This window comes from Echinops telfairi, unplaced genomic scaffold, assembly GCF_000313985.2.
Source record: "Echinops telfairi isolate 266 unplaced genomic scaffold, ASM31398v2 ScPeMD7_7424;HRSCAF=8462, whole genome shotgun sequence".
Classification (NCBI taxonomy): domain Eukaryota; kingdom Metazoa; phylum Chordata; class Mammalia; order Afrosoricida; family Tenrecidae; genus Echinops; species Echinops telfairi.
Window position 1 is genome coordinate 74,757,766 of NW_022111324.1, and position 21,379 is coordinate 74,779,144.

The following is a 21,379-nucleotide window of genomic DNA, read 5'->3' on the forward strand; positions in this document are numbered from 1 at the left end:
GGTGTTGAAGGGATCAGGTATGAGGCATCAAAGAACAAAAATCATATTATTGTGAATGAGGGGAGTACAGAGTGGGGACCCAAAACCCATCTGTAGGCAACTGGACATCCCCTTACTGAAGGGTCGCGGGGAGGAGACGAGCCAGTCAGGGTGCAGTGTAGCAATGATGAAACATACACCTTTCCTCTAATTCTTAAATGCTCCCACCCACCCCCACTATTATGATCCCAATTCTACCTTACAAATCTGGCTAGACCAGAAGACGTACAAGGGTACAGAAAGGAACTGGAAACAAGGAATCCAGGACAGATGATCCCTTCAAGACCAGGGCTGAGAGTAGCGATACCTGGAGGGTGGAGGGAAGGTGGGGTAGAAAGGGAGAACCGATTATAAGGCTCTACATATAACCTCATCCCTGAGGGATGGACAACAGAAAAGTGGGTGAAGGGAGATGTCAGATAGGACAAAATAATAATATATAAATTATCAAGGGTTCGTGAGGGATAGGGGGGTGGGCAGGGGGTAAAATGAGGAGCTGATACCAAGGGCTCAAGTAGAAAGCAAATGTTTTGAAAATGATGAGAGCAACAAATGTACAAATGTGCTTTGACACAATGGATGTGTGTATGGATTGTGTTAAGAGTTGTACGAGCCCCCAATAAAATGATTTTTTAATTAAAAAAAAATAAAGTGGGGAATTGAGAGGATCTATGGTAAACGTAGAAAATTCAATGAGGAATCTACAAGAATGATAAATGTATGAGACTAAATATTAAAGAAAGCTATTAGGAATGAAAACATCAGACGAGGGGATCCACCAAGCTTTTAGAAAAAGATATAACAAGTGTGTACTTGCATAGATATCGTGAACGAACACATTTAGACCTTCAAAGCTAGAATTTTGGGAGAAATATGAAAGGAAGGATGGAATGTACATGGAAAATGAGGTCAAAAATTTTAAATGGAGGCATTAGAGGATATGCAAATCTATGAGCTCTGTATCAGGGATTCTCATTGAGGACCATACTGGAATGTAGGATTACGTGTGACATCAAAAATTACATGCAAATGTTTGTGTGTCATGTGCATCCCTGCAGTTAAAGAGTGGGACAGTTAAGTGTAGGTGGTAGGACACTGCTTTCACAAATTCTCAGAAGGGGCCACGAGTGTCCAAACTCTTTTAAAGGATCTGCATACATACAAATAGAAAAACCTCAGGTTCAGATGAGCATTGCTGGGACTAGCATTTTGATATGAGAATAAATCTAAATGAAGCACGTTTTTCATAACAATTACTAGAACTTACTCAGTACCCACAATCCAATGATAATAGTGAGCTGCTAGGTCCTGACAATCGTCTATGATGGGGACTAATTGTGTGACCCTTAACAGACCAGCATTAAAGGCATAAAGGCATCCATCCTTGTTGCAGACTCATTTATATCTACTAGTCAAACAGTTGGCAGTTCCAAACCAACCAAAGGTTCTTCAGAAGATAGGCCTGGCAATCTGCGTCAGAAAGGTCATGGCTTTGAAAAGCCTATGGCGTTCAGTTCTACAGTTGGTACACATGGGGTTGTCATGAGGTGGAATAAGCTCAAAAACAACCAACATCAACAAAAAAATAAAATCCCTTACAGTCTAAAGGCATTTTTGTATGCTAGTAAGCACATCTTAAAACAAAAAACCTAAATTCACTGCTACTGAGTGGATGATTCTGACGCACAACAGGACAGGGTGGTACAGCCCTGTGAATTTCCAAGGCAGAAACTCTTTCTGGGGCAGAAAGCCCTGCCCTTCTCTGGAGGAGCAGCTGGTGGCTTCAACCGCTGACCTCGCAGCGAACAGCCCGATTCAAAACCACCCCGCCACCAGGGCTCTTTAAAAACATCTAAAATGGTTTAATTTGCCAGTAATGTGATTTTTACAAGACAGCAGATAAGGAATTTGAACACTTTTGGACTAGTATTAACAAGTATTTACTTATATTGTTTATTCTAAACTGTAATATAAGAATTAATGCTATGGCGTTTCAGTGGCTGACAAAACACAATCTACTTTCAATATTACGATGTTTATTGTTCAGTCTTGTGCCCTACAAAGAAAAGGTGCAAACAATAATATAAACTTACCTTCTTTGAATTTCCAATTCTTCTTGTGATGGGCCATTTTGAACTTGGGCAGGTAGTTGTGGATTTTGTCTAGGCAATGTTGGCCCTATAAAGGGAAAGGGGGAAACATTACAGATGACCATTAGCTGGATAGAGGTGGGGACACCATGAGAATAACATAAAAGTCACATATTTACAACAAATGTACCTTCTTTTCATCTAGCAAAATAAAATATAAGCTTTACATAACACACAGCAAATGAAAAGACTGCAACATAATACTGTCATCATCCCCAGAGGCTTACTTCAAACAAATGGAAAAACATCAACAATAAAGAAAAAAGAAACATTTATATATGAAGAGCTTGAGTAAAACAAGTGTTTAATGAGCATCTGAATAGGCACCTAAGCTTGACATTTTCTAAGACAATGACACATTCTTGTTAGGGCAATTACTCATGAAGTGGAGAGGGAAAACTTAATGAAAAATCAGAATTCAAAAACTCACCTAAATAGAACACTGGAAATGAAAAACAGGAGAGAGAAAGCATGAGAACCTTATTACTAGACTGAAGTATGCTACTGTATTTATCAAACTTGCTCAATTTAAGCTGCAATTTTTGTTTAATGGGCTGGCATTTCCAGGACTGATGAAATAAACATTTGCTCAACTTCTATCAAATAATTAACAACCTACTTAGCTGATGCAATAGGGATAATCTTAATAACTTTTCATTTGGAACAAGGAAAAACAGCTACATTCACATCAATATGGTTCTATCATGAGAAATTAATGCCCAACTGCCATGTAATCATACAATGCTAATCCATCGACAGCTTCTGAGAGCATCACTAACTTAAAAGTCCCCAGTTATAAGAGTGAAGTGTGTCATACAATAGGATAAATAAATTTTGGCCTAATAAACAATTTCTGGGGTTTAAGAAAACAATCCTAAAGTCTAATCCAGTAAACAATAAAGAAATATTAATGAGTGTCCACCCATGGAGAAGAGTGTGAGCAATGATAGAATGCACGAAATTCCGATTTCTAATGTGGCTGCAAATACTCTTAGCAGATACTTACAGATTACTAGTATTTGAAATCAATAGATAAATGTAGTAAACAAAGAAATGCTCTATACTAAAGCAAATTCTTGTCATTTTAGAGAGACAACAGCACAAAATACCTAGTTTTCACTACTGGGGGTGAGTTTAAAACTAGAAAGCCAAGATTGTGGTACTGGTATGTCCCAAGTGCAGAAAATCAGAAATAATTTGCTCTAAACTTACCTATACATCTTTTCCTCATCTCTTTCCTAATGTTTTTAGATTAATCATTTAAAGTGTCCTCTAAAGACAACTGACAACCACAGTGTAGTATGTCAGTAAATTTTCTAAAAGAGCCTGCTATTTTAAGCAAATAAAATATAAAAATATACTAATCCCAGGTAATCAGTAGTTAAAAAAAAACCTTTAAAAATAAAGTACACATTTAAATGTTTGCATAAATGAAAATATATAACTGTTACCAAAGTAAGCAGATTGCAGTCCTTTCCTCGGGAAACAAACATAATGATGTAACTAACAACAGACTGTCCTTTGAAGCCCTAGACTAGTTCCTAATACTTTACAGGGAAGCTGCCTCTTCTAGCAGCAAGAGGGAGCATGACAAAATAAACCTGATAAAATGAGAAATAGTTACAGGGGAGCACTTCATATATTTGAAGTTATAAAAAAAATGGTTAATGCAAACATTTAGCATGGGCAACTCACTAGACTATTTGGCCTATTTTTAAAAATAGTTTTGAGTACTTTAATGAAAATCTTATTAGCAGCTGAATTCCAGCAAGTCAGATTTGTTGGTCTAAGAGAAAAATGAATCTTACTATCCAATCAATTAAGAATATAATCCTACTTTCTAGGACAGGCATCCTATCAATAATGATTCTAATTACTATTAAACTTGTAAATTTTCATTTAAAAAAGATGTCAAAACTTTCAACCCAAACCACTGCTTTTATTAAATAGATTTTTTAAGACATAAAATTTTTAATATGTAAATGAATTTTGAAAAGCAAATGAGAAGGAAAAGTATTGTTTAGCAATTTATGGAAGCCTCTGAATTTTTTTTTTTAAGGTAAAAGCTTTTCAGCAAACTTTTTCATTGAAGGTGGTTTTAAAGTGTGGGTAATTATTTTATGAGTAATATCACTATAAAACAGTAGTTATCTTATTCATAGAGCAGAAAAGAAAACTTCAAAGAAGATCCTTTTAAAATGGGAGGAATTTTTATGCAAAAACAACAACTGTTAATTATTTTCTAGCTGGTTCTTTGGGATAATGGGTTCTGCCCTTCCATATATATATAAAATATATATATTTTAAACCGTGGGTGGGGGGAGCATTTTCTCACAGCTTTATTTAATCTTGGTGGTTTATTTGTTTCTTCATTAATATTGTCAAATTACAATAGTAATAAAATCACATAGAAACTGTGCATTTGAAAAATAATACAAACACACTTAAAGTATTAAACAAAGCTCCAAGTACACTCTGGAACTTGAAATACACAGTTACATTTTTTCTATCCTGTTGAATATGTTAACAGATTGTAAAATGGGGGAAATAATATCAAAGGCAACACACGTTAACATAAACCTGCAACTAAAACGGAGTGAGGCAAAGCTGTCTATTTGTTGTCACTCTATTTGCTGAAATATATTACTTCACATAGGTCATTTTCCTAAATGAGTAGGGTATCTGTTTTCCCACAAGATACCAAAAAGGGTACTTTCCAAACCATTCCAGTGGGCAAATGACAATATTTTTGTAAGCATCGCATAGTAATTAATAATGTTTATTAAAAAAGAAAAAAATAACGCTTATTTAGAATGGAGAAAAAAAGAGACCAACCAACCAGCCAAATTTAAGAAATGCGTAAACCTGTCTTTTTCCTTTTTCCCCAATAGCTGTTTGAGGGCTTAAAGTTTTCTCCCTGTGCCAAAGGCAGTGGTTGATCTTAATTTGAAGGTTAGAAGAAAAAAAAAGCACACACATACCTTATAGCAAAGCATGTGAATTACTCTACTGTTTCTAATATAGAATGGCCATGGGACCGATATTATATCCTACAAATGATAGAAATAAGATTAGAATAACGCTACACTAAGCATGGCATTTCCTGTTGCCTTGAATGCTGAGTCTTGGATAGAGCCTGTTTCATTTATGTCATATTTAAAATGTCACAAATAAGTCTAGTTTCACAGTTAACCACGGATTAAGTAAAAACACATGTCTAGATGGCAAATAGGGTGTTAAAAAATATACACAACGCAATCAAGTTTAAACTTAGCAAGGTGGAAACTGTATTGTTTACACTTCCTTAAATCCAATAAGGTAATATTGGTGATTGATTAAGGTAATACTGGCAAGAAATATTAAATCAATACATTATTTTGCAGGTTTAAGCTTTCACTTTTATTAAAGTCAAATCAATCTTTTCCCTGCAATAGGGTAATTGAGGAAATCTTCAAAATGAGAAGCAAAAGCACAAATACAAACACAATTGCTGGTAACTGGCTCTGACTTAGAAGAACCTCCAGGAAGAGGCAGAAAACTCAGACATAAAAGGCACTGATTAAATACTTACTCTACAAAGTTTAATTGTGAAATTAGGAGGATACGGGTATTTAGAAAGAACCGCACAAGAGGCTGACAGCTGTTAACTGTTGTTACCCGGATTGATCCTAAAACTTAACTTGAGGCAGATTTTAAAAGATATTAAGATTTTTTATTTGGGGAGAAAATTACCATACAAATTTGCCTAAGCCAGTAACTGAGTATGCATATACATTTTGAAACATGTAATTCTTTTTGAAGGTAAAGAAACCTTATCAGTAATATTGATAGTCAAAGTTCCAAATCACACGGACAAAAATGAATAGACAGCAGCATTCTTCACTGGTCACATAAAATCTGAGCAGCACATGACGTTGTAACCCTGTCTCTCAAGTAAAGTAACCTGGCTCATCAAAGTACACGAGTCCAAAAAGGAAAAAAAAGCAAACTCCGAAAATCAGAAGTTGGTTTTTGGAACTTGGATTTTCAAAACAGAAAATTTTCGGACCAAATCGGGGTACAGGTGCCACGTTAAAGTCAAGGATTAATGATCGCTCGTTTGGAGTGGGTAAGTACTGAATCAACTCGAAGGCAGTGGGTTTTGTGTTTCAATATTAAATGACGGATTTAGTTTGTCCATGCAAAAAATATGCACATGTGCACACATGTGTGATGAAGGTGAAGGTGAGAGAAGACTGGAGAGCCTAGCTTCATTCCCAAACCACAGGCATCCAACCTTGTGAATAAAGGAGGCTGAAGACCCCAGATCAACCTATAAACAAAAGTAAGCTTACAGCTGCCTCATGACATACCCAACTGAAATGAATTCAAGTTAAACAAAATTGTTCTGTAACTCAATACAAATGAATCAAGCATACATTTTCCCAAATCATATTAGGATAAACATACAAAATTTTTAAAAATTATAAATTTAAGAGTTTTGCTTCCAAGTAAGAGTTGAAATTAACTACAAATAAACCTCCCCTTCTCTTTTGTGTTTGGGTAGGTGGATAAGAATTAATTAGAAAGCCTTCATTCTAACTTAATCCTCACTATCAAGCCAACCCCAAAGCTAACCAAATTACCTACATGAATCACAACAAAAATCACAACACTGAAAACAGGCACTTGGCTCTACATCCCCAAATCCCACAGATCAGACTATGGCCTAAGGAAACAAAAGTTATGGAAATGTGCAAGTATGTACCATAGCTTGAAAAAGTAATGTAAACATAATGTTGCTTACCACAGAAAATACATCGCAAATTAGTGCTGTCCTGGGTAGCAGTAACCTTGCTCTGGGCTGCAACAGACACCTTGGTGTTAGAAGCTTCAAAGGACAAACGGGGGCCATCTGAAGAACTTCACACAAACTAAAAGGTGCTTTGAAATGTTCAAAATGTATTTATACATATGTTCTAACTAGATCCTCATCCTGGAAAGCTCTGTAGCCTACTATTAAACATTTCTCCTGTAACATAAGCTTTTAAAGAAATGTTTACGTAATATTATTTGTGGAAAAACCTATAAGCCAAAAATCAAATGATGCATTAATGTATAGTTTAATTGCTTCCTGAGTTATAAAATTAAAGTGTGCAATCCACATTTTACAATGACATATTTGTAAAGTAAGTGGGGATGAAGTATGAGAAGTCAAGCTCTATGGCCATTAAAGTTAATCTCATTAATTCTAATCATATTAGAGTTAACTCAAGTTAAGGACTGCTCATGTAGGTAAGTTTAATTTTGAAAAAGATTTGTAGGGGGAAATGTTTGGAATTAATTTGAGAATAACGGATTTCTACTGACTGAAAAAAAGACCAAAGTCAATAAATATAGATGACAGCAACTAAGAACTTTTTATTCATTAATGAAAAAAATGAGCCTACAGCCTCATTGGCTTTGCACTTTGAAAAATTAAAGCTGTTCCGTGTTTTTCCAAGACACATTTGATTCTTTAATATGTGTGCATGTATACATACATATACATATATTGGCAAAATACCATATTAAAATGTATGGTAAATCAAAGCTGCTTAACAATTCAGGTTATTTGCATTAATATTTATCTTACAAGTTAATAAAGTATATTCTCTTTAGGAGGATAAAAAAATAAAAACAAAAAAAAGAACAACTCTATGAGAAGGCAGTAACTTATGAAAAATGAGTTTGTCCAAAATCAAGGTGAGAGTAAAAACCGAGTTTGGAAAAATAAAATATTTTAAAATAAGTATAATAATAGTGACAGCCAAAATATCACATCAATAATTTTCTATAAAATCCCAAGAAATTTCTTTTCAGCATTGGAAAGAGTTTTTTTCCCATTGACATTAACCTAGAAACAGTTAATAGGTTCAAAATACTCTGGTTAAGAAAGACCACATCAAGGCAAAGGCAGTTTTTTGACTCCAGATCTCACAACTGTATTCTTTAAGCAATACAAGTTTATGCTAACTAAAATTTTCCACAAAATCAGACCCAATTTATATTTTTGAAAATGCACATCTGAAAACAGTAGTAAATCTTAATAAGTTTTGAAAGAAATTAGGTTTAATACAAAGTACCAAATTTATCTTCATTTAAAAAATATTTACACACAGCAGATATTTTCAAATTAGCAAAATAATCGAAATTGATAAGCATCTTCTTTGCTAAGTACTTCTAACTCCCAATCGATTACTATTATGACTAAAATTGCATGCACAAAAATATTTACAGCAACAATACAAGATATAGCAAGACTGGAGGCATATATATAAAGCTTTTACACTATTAGGAGAGAAACAACTTACAATAAACTACGTATTTTTAAGTTAAAATATCCCTAAAAATCTGTTTTAATAACAACTACTGTCAAATCTTTATTAACTAAAAAGAAAAAAAAGGCCCAATCTTCAGGTTTTACCCTACAGTTCTTTTAATCTAATATTTAATGCAAAATACAAAACTTACAAGAAAAATTTGAGAAATGATCTCGTCTCTGGCAGCAAAGAAACTGCCACATGACATTACCAATCATTGTGGCAGAAAGTCATCAATGCCGCCCTCCTGACAACCGTCAGAATGCAGAGAACGCATCATTACTGCGAAAGCCAAAACCGTTCCAAACCAAACCACCCATCCTCCTCACAAAGCCATTATACAACAATCTCACACTTGGTCTCTGTAAAAGCTGCTTCTTTCTACTGCCTTTTCCTTCACACTACCAGGTAAAATAATGATCCAAATTCTGATAAGGTTGCTTGAATTTTACTGCAGTATGCATTTCCTGAAGACACTAAATTATTCATTACTTCATATGCAGGAGGCAAACACGTACTTCCTGCTTAATACTGGTGCAATTAACCCTTCCATCACTTAGCTGGGACAGGAGGAAGGAAGGTGAGAAAGAATGTTCAGTGTTGAAGTTTGCGTAACATTCAGTAATATGGTGGTCTCACCGTATTTTGATTTAGGACTAAGCACAGACATCCCATATGCCTTAAAAAAAAAAACTCACTCCTTTGTTTTATTGGCACATAATCCACATCACACAATTCAACTGTTCAATCACACCAAGAAGAATTGTACAATCATTACCACAATCAATTTCAGAACATTTTTTCTTTCCCCCCATGATTAAGCCACCTTTAAAATGAATGTGTAATCACATTCAGTTCCAGTGCTCCCTCCCCCTCCTGCCTTCATTGCTTACTCCCCACTATCCACAACTACATCCCCTACAAATTCTTGTTATCAGTTATTATCTCTATGCATCCACTCCTACTGTGCTTCACAAACAGATAAACCCTACAAAAGCAACAAAGAATAGTAATATAAAGATAAAAATACCAAAATGAGCAAGAAAGAAAAGACCTCCACCAATCTTTAAAAAGCCAGGGAAGGAATTTATTTCATGGAACAAGCAAGATCCTTGTACCTAAAACAAATTCAGGCTGGGTCTAGAGCAGTGGTTCTCAACCTTTTTAATGCCGTGACCCTTTAATACAGTTCCTCGTGTTGTGGTGACACCCCCCCCACCATAAAATTATTTTTGCTGTTACTTCATAACTGTAATTTTGCTACTGTTATGAATTGTATAATAAATATATGATATGCAGGATGCATTAGGCGACCCCTGTGAAAGGGTCGTTCAACCCCCAAAGGGGTCACAACCCACAGGTTGAGAACCGCTGGTTTAGTGGGAGGTCAACTGGCCAACTATCAAGTTAGATCCAGCATAATCAGGATTACAATGATCTATGTTTGATAGTAAGGCTATTCCAGACCCTTGACTGTGGCTAGAAGGGATCTGCCAGTGGCTTAATCTGACTAGATACTCTGCAGATGGGTTTTGGGCTCCCACTTTCCACTACAGCCTTCCACAAATTGGGTGTTCACAATTTTAGCTCTGATACTTTTCCCTTCGTCATATTTGAATTTTGTTATCCTCATCTTTGAATCACACAAGCTGGTGTGCTTCTTCCATGTGGATCAATCTGACTCCTCACTTAGATGGTTGCTTGTTTGAATACAAGCCTTTAAGACCCCAGGACACTATTAAGATTGATAGCGGGGCACCATCTGCTTTCTGAATCACCACACTTTGCTGTAGGACCCTTATCTTCAGTGCCATATGCCTTATAGTTTACCTATGAAAAGACATTTCTCTTTAAGTAACAAAGCAAAACAAAGCAAACCTCTCCTCTTAGAGTCGATTGAGACTCACAGTGAGTGACTCTGGCAGGCCAAAGTAGAAATGGTTTGATAGAGTTTCTGAGGCTGCAAATCTTTCTTTACACAAGTGGACTGCCACATCTATCTCCCGCGGAGTGGCTGGTAGGTTCACACCAGTCACCTTTTGGATAGCTGCCAAGTGCTTAAATCCTGCCAAACCAGGGCTCCATCCTCTTTAAGTTATTTTAACAAACAAACAAAACAAAACAAAACTCCAAACTCACTGCTTTCAGGCCAATTCCGACAATCAGCAACCCTATAAAACAGGGCAGAACTGCTCCCTGCGGATTTTTGCGGTTGTACATCTTTTCAGAAGCAGAAAGCAGGCCTGGTGGTTTCAAACTGCTGACCCTTTGGTTAGCAGTGCTCCTCCTCGGTAAAGTTACACTTAGGATTGAGATATTCCAAAAATATTTAATTAAGCATCTATATCAGATGTTCAGGGCAGAAAAATAGCCATTCCCACCAGCTCCTCTGATCTTCATATAGTCTAATCATGACTATTCAACTTCTTTCTCACTGTTTGACAAGTAAGGTATTCTCCAGGCTCTTCCCCCTTTCTTCGACTATCGGAGCTTTGTATGAACGGGAGAATATCACAATCGCTGGTGGGATATAAGTAGTTCAAAGTGATAGATTTGCCCAGCATTGGATAATTACCATAGTAGACTCAACATTAGCGGCTTCCACTATAAGCAGTTAGTCCCGGTGCAGTTTGTATTGGGGCTATTAGCCATTACAGAGTTTGCTTAAAGACTGGTTTGGATTTGATTTGCACTCTCTGGGACACTGGCCTGCAAAGTGGCTGAGTGCAGCATCAGTCGGTAGACTTCACACTTTTGACCATTAATAAGGCCCACGGGTATTGCAAAGTTCTACTGTTCACATTTGAGACCATGACTGCAAAATCCATCTGTGCTGTTTTTCTCTAAGGTGTGTGGAATGGAGTGGAGAAGATACTGCAGCTACATGATTGCCAGCATTTAAAACACACATATCATACTGTAAGGAACTGAGCAAGATATAAAAATTGCAAAATGTAAATGTTACTCCTGGTGTTGGCATATCTGAAGCAGCATTTTGAAACATTTTAAAAAGTATTATTTCAATTTATATTTTAACATACGAGGTGCCTTCAAAAGGTTCGTGGAAAACTCCCATTATCTTTCAATTCCATTCTTCCACACACTTTTTGAAGCTCCTTCAAAGGTAAATGAAAAGTACTGCTAAGAGGTGTAGAAATCTTTACCGAACAGAAATATTGAAATGTGAAGCTATTGTTTCTCAACAAATGCTCCATCTGGGTCCAGATCCTTTTAAAGGCATGGTCTGGATCTCTCTAACCCTTCCCCCAAAGAATTCTGCGCCCCTCTGCTGACACCACAACAAAAGGGCAGTCTTGGAGTCCTCAAGGGACTCAAATCGTGTTCCTTTGAATGTTCTCTGAATGTTGCAAACAAAAAGAAACCTGATGGGCAGGAGCGGTGATGGGGTAAGATTACCTAACAAAACTAATAGGACAACCCTCCTTTCAATCCTCCATGTGCATTGTCCTGCTAGAAAGCATTGCTCAGCACAACTTTCCTGGCCTTTTTCTCACCAGTGCCGTTTCAATTTTCTCAAAGTGTCTTTATCATAAACCCTTGGGAGCATCCTGTGTCCCTCAAGAAAATACATCAAGATGATTCCTTTGGAATCCCCCTAAACAGTCACCATCACCTCAGCTAACCTCTCGGCCTTAATTATCTGGTCCAATAGATTACTTTGGAGGCCACTGTTTGGAGTGGAACCTTCTTTTGATGGCACCCTAATGATAATAAGACAAGTGTTATTACTGAGAGAACTTGTCTGCGGCCATCCACTGATCACAAAGACTTGTTGAAAGATTGTATTTGAAATAAGCACGTGCAATTAAGAATTGGAAACCTAATAGCAATACTTTTTGGCTTTACTCTCATATCAATATAAGTTTAATAAGAAAACCCTTATATAATCTTAGGAAATGGATTTGCATATACAACCACACATTAGAAATGTAATAAAGCACTTATAAAATAAATGACAAAAAACACTCGATCTTAGGCAGCATTGTACAGAGTACTTCAAAAGGCTTCTTCCCAGTCTGGTAAGGCCAATAAAATGAAACTGCTAAGGATTCAAGTATGAAAACTGTGGTGACCATTCACAATAACCACAACAGAAAGATGATGTGTCTGAACCGTGCTAGAAACTTATTTTTTATCTTGGAAAACAAGGTGTGAAAAATAAAAACAAGGTGCGTGTTATTGTTGTTCTTGCCAAGCAGCCAAATCTCCTACACAACAGAGTTAGAAACAAGGATGCCCTGTTCAAAGACCATGGTCAAGCATGCTGGCTTCAGTGTGTGCCACTTCCCCCAGCCCTGGCAATAACTCAGTCTTCCACATCAAGTGCCAGTAAGGGTTCACTATGCCTCTTCCAGGTCCACCATTCCAGGGCTTTGCCCCATTATTTTCCCTATTCCAATTATTGTTCTGCTTAATCCAAAATTTAAAAATTCAGAGCTCTTTGATTTTACTTCATTAGCCATGACTGAACCAGCTCAAACGGCCATCAAATCCTTGCTTTACATTACTCCTAAATGCCATATTCCAGTGCTTCGTGCCCATAATCCGACTGCTGCCTAGCTCATCCAATTCAGGTTTTCACTCTCTGTGAAACAGGCATACTGGTCTTCCAATTTCTCAAATGTGCTCTATGCTCTGCCCCTCTCCACTGCCTTTTTCACACATACACGTGGCGTTGTGCCCATGATACTGTTCTCCTGCTCAACTAGTATGCTTACTTCTTCAAGAATTAGAATGTTCTGTCAGGCAACTCTCCATCGCAGTTGCTATCTGTCCTCATACAACTAAGATGACCATTTCTCCCTCCATTGCTGGAAATTCTTATTTTGTACTTCAACACCTTCATTTATATATGCGTGTGTGCATATATCTATATATGTCTGTATATTTCCTCTATTAGCCATTTCAAAAAATTTTAAAGATTACACATAATATAAATTTCCTAAAAAGTGTAAGGAACCAGTCTAAAGACCCAGGAGGGAAGTTTTAATATTAAAATTAGGCAGAGGTTCAAGCTTAAATGTGTGTGGGCAAACAAAAAGGGGGGAGTTTATTTTGCTATGAATGGGCGTGCGAGGCAGAAAATTGAGCTGCTACAGTCTACAAATGGAGATTTAGGGGGAAAATGATAAAGATGCTCAAGTCTGGGGACAAGACTCACTCTGTGTGGGGGTGGGGTGCCTCAGACCACTGGTACAGAGGAAGTACAAAAGTTCAACTCAGTCACATAATGAGAGCTGAAATTCTTTTACCTGAGGAAAAGGTTTTTATCCTTGAAGTATAAAGATTTTCAAGACCATCTTACCTGGGCTTTTCTACTTTTGTAAGGGAAGGAGTAAAGAGAAGCATGAAAAATGAGATTGCTAACACTCTAAACTCTTGGGTGAGGAAATGAAGAAAGGCAGTAGAGCAACACTGGGAAAAAAAGTTGAGCCTGGGGACTGAACAAGTGCTCCCAGTTATGAGCTTTCACTTTGGTCCTATGTTCATCTGTATCTTCAATATAGAACAGAAAATACTACACATTTCTGCTTTTACCAGTTTATTATGTTTTAAAATATTAGTTTCTTTACTAAAGAATCCAAGAAAGGCTTGTTTTATCTCTTTATTTAAAAAGTTCTTAGGATACAGTCACTACTTCCACTGTATTCCACACTCACTTTTCACAATGGCAGGTATGACACATCTTACAAGATGCATGCACCTTGACACCGTAGTGTTAAAGCAGCCATTTGCTAAAGAGCACCTACTGAGTGATTGCATGGAGATGAAAGAGTCACAACCAGTACATACACAGGCAGGAAGTAGATTCGTGGTTGCCTGTGAGATTACAGGGCATGAGGGGAGAGGAGGGAAGCGGTTATGGGATGGCAGCTAAAAAATTCCTTTTGGATGGTGAAAATGGTCTAAAACTGATCGCAGTGGTTTTCACGCTAGAAAAAGACTGAATTGTAAATCTTAAGGGAGTACATAATAAAGTACAGCTCAATAGTTGTTAGGTTGGGGGGGTGAGGGAGGGCATGTCTATTTGTATTCTTCATCTCAGAATATTTTATAACACAAAATTGGGAGAGAAAAAAAAAGTTCAATGCCTACCACTTTCCACTATGAATAATATTAAAGCAGATAATCTCTGAGTAGTTTTAAGGATGTTCATTTCTGCCTTTATGCTTTTCTCCATTGCATTCATTTTTTATTAATAAACATACACCTTCATATTCAGGGGAGAAAGGTGTTTTCATTTGAGAAACAAAATGCCAGGGTGTAAATCAGAGTTCTATTAACAAAGAGGGCTTTTTGGCAGGCACTGCTCTAACTGGTTCTAGTTTCTGACAGCGAACTGGCCATAAACAAAGCTGGAAGTGACACCACTAACAAAACCAGTTTGACCCGGAGCATCTGGAAGGGCTGCAGACCAGAACCTGGATGCCCTTTCCAAGTGCCAGGGCACACAGCAGCTCCTCTGCTACCCACGGGCTGCTTTCCAACAGCAATCAAAACCAAAGGCATTTCTCAGGCCATGATCTCTGGGTACACATCCACTTAGAATGGTACATGGAAAACCAGGACTGTCCTAGTTAAACTAGGGCAGCTGTCTCTTTTTCCATGAGCGCCCTATTGTCCTTGCCCTTCTGTTTCTCTGCATAATGATTCATGATCCTTCATCTGCAAAACCAAGATACAACCTCTATTTAAAACACCATGGGACAACCAATATCTAAATGACAAAGACATCCAAATAGACTTTTGGAAATTTAATATTTATTTTAAAAACATAGTGCTGAATCCATATATATACTCACACACACATATATAAATAAACTGGACTTGTTTACCTCACATGGGGTTTATGATTAAAATCGTTACATAGGTATGAGGATGATCAGCAGAGATCTAAAAATAAATGCTACACAAACTGAACATCACTACCTTCAGTCTCTGAAATGTAATTATACCCGAAACAATATGTACCCTTCTCGCATTATGTACTCCTTTAACAATGGATTGATCGCCTAATAACCAAAACAAAAGAAAACAAAAACAGCTCATGGCCTTCTAGTCAACTCTTAACTCACAGTAACCTGACAGGACCATGTAAGTTTCCAAGACAGTAACTGTTTCTGGGAGTAGAAAGCCTTATCTTTCTCTCACAGAGCAGATGGTGGGTTCACACTACTGACCTTGTTAGGTTTTCAGCCAAATGTATAACCCCTACATGACCAGGGCCCCTGGCTTTATAACCAGTAGGACATACATTGTAGCATGCTATTTCAGCCAATGATGGCATTTTTTTTACAGGAAACACTAGTATATTTAAATGAAGAGGGGGAAAATGGAGGAGGGGGAAAAGCTATTATCAATCTTGCCAAACTTACAAATAATTATAAACCATTAAAATAGGAGTATCATGTTTCCACTTTTATTTAGAAGTAATAAATATTTCCTAATTAAAGTTATTCCTATTTTTTTAAAAAGGTTTATAAAAGCTTATTAAAACATTTTAAGTTACATTTTTAGTTCAATCTATAGGCTTTTATTACTTTCCTCCAAAGACATTTTCTATGTTAAATTACTTTTTTTACTGCAAACTCTCAGAAATAAAGATAAAGGAGCACCAGTAAGTAAGTTATTTTTATTAAAAAACAGTAAGTGGGAGGGGTGGATGTCAATACTAGCTGAAGTCCTAAAGAAAACACAACATAAAGCCCCAGTACTAAATGGTAACTGGTAGAGACTAAGCTAGTTTCCCATTGAACATGTGATTGCTAAATTATTACTTTATATCAATTATATGATGAGCTGTTTGCCTTGCTAGGCACAAAGGTGGTCATAAGTAACCTCAATGCCATATTCATCTTCAGATTACTAGCAATCAGCAATAGAGCTCAGCACACAGGAAGTACCTGATGAATCTGCTCACCTGAACTGTTGGGTTTTTTTGGGGGAGTGCTTTAAAAAAAAGCAGAATTGATGCAACACAAGGGCATACTATCTAGTAGCTGTATGCCAGGTACCTAAACCAATTCACTTACACAGTGCAAATGTGGATGGAGCAGAGAAGAGAAAATACAGAAATCAATGAATAATTTATATATTATAGGGTGTAGTGAGTTATGCATTGAATTGCTAACCAAAAGGTTCATAGTTGGAAACCACCAGCCATTCTGTGGGAAATCGGCTGCTACTTTAAAGATTTATAGCCTCGAAAACCTTTATAGGGTCACTGAGTCACAACTCAATGGATTTGGTTTTAGCTTATTCATATAAATAATACTAATTACTGCATTAAAGATATTTGAGAACTACTTATGCATCACAAGATTCTTAGTCTAGGTTAATGGGATTGTCGGCTGACTGCATTTTAAAATATATGTTTCTGTCTTTTGGTCCACTGAAAGAGATACTTCATGTAATTTGATCTTTATGCACAAATGAAATCTGCCAGTTAAGTGCCACAGGAGTCACGGTGATGCTGCCAGGGAAGTACTGCGTTAGACTCTAACTGCAAGGCTGGAGGTTTTTAAATGCCACTGTAGGAGCCCTGGAGGTGTAGTGGTTATGCATTGGGCTGATAACCCCAAAGTGAGCAGTTCGAAACCACCATAAGATCTGCAGGAAAGAGACAAGGCTTTCGTTTCTCTTCCCATAAAGAGTTACAGTCTTGGAAACCCACAGAGGCAATCTCCCACTGGATCACTATGAGAATCAATTCAATAGCATCATCATTAACTTTGGTTTTGGTAAATTTATTTATACAATCTAGAAATTTGCATCTTAGGAACTGTGAGAGAAAAAAATTAAGGAATCGAAAGGCTTAGATTCATTCATCTATAAACCCACTACCAAACCTAGATTCCTCGCTAAACTATTATCTGACTTTTTCAGTCACTTACACCATTTCTATTTTAGAGTAAGACAAGATACCCTAAGTCACAGATCATAAGACCGAAGCCATGCTCACCAAAGGTACACTGTTCAAGTTGAGCTAGCTATGTTCAAACTACGTACAGTGGTTGTTCTAAACAGCCAGTGATCAGGGGTTTAAGAATTTAAAAATCTACCTGCACAATATAGATAATACAGCCTATTGTCAAAATCACAAGAGAAATCACAAATGCACCCAAGTAACTAGAATCCAAAGGAATCGGGGTACAGCAAGTGTTTGCCTAGTTACTGGGTAAATTTCCTATTTTCAGCATGAAAGAGGTCACTAAACCTACATTTTTTTTCTCTTTCAGTGATACAACAATGGTGAAATTATGAATAACCTCTGCCCACTTCTGTGACTAGTTATTCTAAATGGTACCCCTCCATGAATTCTTCATGGAAAGACAATGAAAAACAGGAGGAAATTTTTTTTAAGCAAGAAGGAAGGTTTCTCTGTACAGTCAGTCAATGCTGAGCATGCCCATCTACATAAAAAGGACAGAAAAACAGAATAATTAATTCTCCTCTCATAGCCAACCTTCATGTTTCTTTGTTGGGCTAGAAAAGAGAAAGGAACAAAACAGAAACTGGTTTCAGCTCTCCAAGATGGGTTTCAGCAGTCACAGCAGCAGTTTAAAAGCATGTTGGGGCTGGGACGTCAAACTCTGAAAATGACTGAAGATCCTGAGGAGGAATTTTTCCTTATTCAGATTATGTCTATTAGAATTTACTATATTAAATACTGTAATATAAAAACTTCTGTCCTGGTTTCTATTACTCCAATTGAAGAATAACAATTTTTTTTAACTAGGGGAAAATTTTTAAAATAAAACTAGATTCTGCAGATCTCTTTAATGTTTGGCTTAACGGAGGCAATTGGGTGGCTTTATTTCTTTCTGCAGTCAAAATGTCACAGTATCTTTTTTTATTCTTTCACAGGATCTTTTAGACTAAAACATATGGAGCAAACAAAGGATCTTGCAGACCTTCTGAAAGAATCTAGAAGGAGATACTCAACCTTGGACCACACCAAGTGTGGTGTCTCTGAGTGTCTCTGAGTTAGCATTTTAAGACTCCTGATTCTGCATCTAATTTGGCCCAAAAGAAAATCAAAAGTAGAGAGAGCAAGCAAGTACACTGTAATCCGGGCATGAATACCTCTAATAATAAAGAAGTTTGTAAATTTCATAGTAGCAGCTACTAATAACTATTTGTAGGCTACTAATGTCTGCTTGTGATTAATAATTAGATGTAGAATTTTTGCCAATTTGAAGTGTTAATCAATATGAATATTAGGCTGGACAAATGAGAAAGATCTGAGCTATAAGGAATTCTTACTTACAGCTCACTATGGAAATATCCACAATTATTTTCTTGGATAAATCTCCACACAACAGTGTATCTCTATAACCAAATGCCAAACTCACTCGCATGGAGCTGATTCTGATTTGCAGTCGCCCTAAATGATAAGGTAAAACCCCCCTGTGGGTTTCTCAGACCTCTCTTTTTCCCACAGTGCAGCTGATGGTTTCAAACTGCTGGCCTTGAGGTTAGCAGCCCAATGCGTAACCACTACTCCTCTAGGGCTCCTTGTACACACACTGCTTCCAAAAATTATCTCAGACCTGCTGTAAAAGTTTTGTGGGTAACCAAGTGGAAATCACAGCTCTAATCTGAACTGTCTCCCAAGGAAAAGGACAGTCACTGTTAATTAGTTACTGGGCTTATAATTAATTTTACTTTAATTGATAATTAAGACATTAATTCTCTTGGGTGAAAACGCAGGGGGGAAAAAACAGGTAGGCAGGATTTGGGATTTTCCATCAGTGATAACCAAAGGGTGGGCTTTGCCAACTTCCCCAAGAATGAATCTGCCCTAAGATGAACCTATGTTCCCATAAAATAAAATGTTAAAGAATTATAGTTATGACATTAATGGAGTTTCGTTTAATATGCTATGAGCTATTTAAAGCCTAAGTGTGTCTTTTTTCTAAAGTCTAAATCAGGTTTCACAGTAAAAATGCAAACATTTTTAATTTAAAAATGAACTTCATTTTCACTTTTCATCTATTTCTTCTTAACTATGAATTTCCTTGATAAGGCACACATCATTTTAAGTATCACATCATCTATAAAACCATTCTGATACTTTCCTACTGAGTCCTATTGTCATATGAGAACAAGAAGCCAAGGGATCGAGGACAACCAAGACAATAATGGTTTCTATCATCACTGTACTCTTCCGTATTTGAACTTTAGTCTTAATATTTCTGCTTCCACTCAGGAACTTAAGGCTCCTCTCTACCACCCATAGTTCTAAAAGGCCTTTCTTAATTAGACATTAACTTTGCGACTTTATACCACCAAACAACTCTTGCTCTAGAAACACATTCTACTGACTGGACCCTGCCCCCCCTCACTTTTGAACACATATGCTATCCTCCCCAGCCCAGTATCTCTTTCTCTTCATCTCCCCATGCCTCTATTTTATCCATCTTTCAAGATACAGCTCAAAAAGCCACCTACCTCAGTATTAAAACTTGCTCCTATTAGACGAAATCTCAGCCTTTGATACCCACATGTTACTTTTATCTGTACTTCAGATGACCTTTCCTCTTCTATTATACTATAGCTGTGTCTTATTTCCCCTACAAGAGCAAAAGATCTACAAAGGCGAGAATCATATCTAATTCCCCCGTGTATACCAGGAGGTAACACCATCCCCCACTCACCCAAAAAAAATCCAGAATTTTTTTCCTAAAGCTATGTATTTACTCTTTTTCAGAAAGCCACCTTGTCACCTTCAATGTACTTTCCATTACACCTAATATTGTCAAATCAGTGATTCCATTGTTGGAAACACTTTTCAAACGCATCTGTTTGGATGGCTGACAATACCTCCCTTGTTTTTTTCTTCACCTCTTCTAGATCGTCAAATCACAGTTCTTTCGTGTCCCTCATCATTTGCAGAAACAAAATGAAGTCACCTGGAGTGAGCGAGGTCAGGTGAGTAAAGTGCATGGGGCAAGAGAGGCATGCTGTTTTTTGCCAAAAACAGCGGCTGTGTGAGTAGGTGCATTGTTGTGGTGGCAAAACCAGGGCCCCAGCTGCCACAAATCAGGCTTTTTTGGTCACAACACTGTTAGACTATCTTTTCAAAGCCTCTAAAGAGAAAGCTTGATTAACAGTCTGACCTGGTGGAACGAACTTCAAATGCAGTATCACCCTCACATCAAAAAAACAAATGAGCATTGGGTTTTTTGAGGGGTACCCCCTTGAATATGCCCAAAGCCTACCACTATCTAGTTGTTTCTCATTCGTAGTGAGCAGAACTGCCCAGCAGACTTTCTGAGACCTTACATACACAAACAGCCTCATCTTTCTCTTGAGGAAGCAGTTGGAAGGTTTGGACCACCCACCTTGCTATTAGCAGCCCAATGCTTCCCCCACTATGCCACTTGGGCTCCTAACACCAAGGCCCATGCATATAGATGTCCTCCACTGATCAATTTTCTATAGAAAACATAAGTAAATATACCTTTACCTGTTAGTAAAGACATTTTAAGAAAATGTGAAAATAGACTACATTTTTCTCTAAACTAGTTAATCCACACTCACTCTCAAATTCACTGCCATTGAGTTGATGACACTGCATTCAAGGGTCACGGCATTATGAAAGTTGAGAACCACTGATCTAGAATGTTCTGTGATCACTGATGAAGGCTACACACTCATCCAAACATAGCTCAAGCACCACTGCCTCTTTTACCTAGACCCTAGAGGTTACGGTGGTAGAGGCCAAAGGACTTTCTGCACACATGTCCCTAAAATTCACAGGGTGCATTCTAATTTTCCTGAAAGACAAGAGACAGATTTCATGCTTATTTTCAGTATGCAGCA

At 37.2% G+C, this 21,379-nt stretch overlaps 1 protein-coding gene across 1 annotated transcript in view; it reads right to left on the bottom strand.

The window, feature by feature from the left end:
- ENAH (ENAH actin regulator) overlaps positions 1-21,379 on the bottom strand; it is a 171,377-nt gene that overhangs the window by 37,309 nt on the left and 112,689 nt on the right. Inside the window, 2 exon segments of the mRNA XM_030887823.2 lie at positions 2,133-2,217; positions 6,976-7,032. Of these exon segments, the coding sequence (XP_030743683.1) occupies positions 2,133-2,217; positions 6,976-7,032 (142 nt within the window).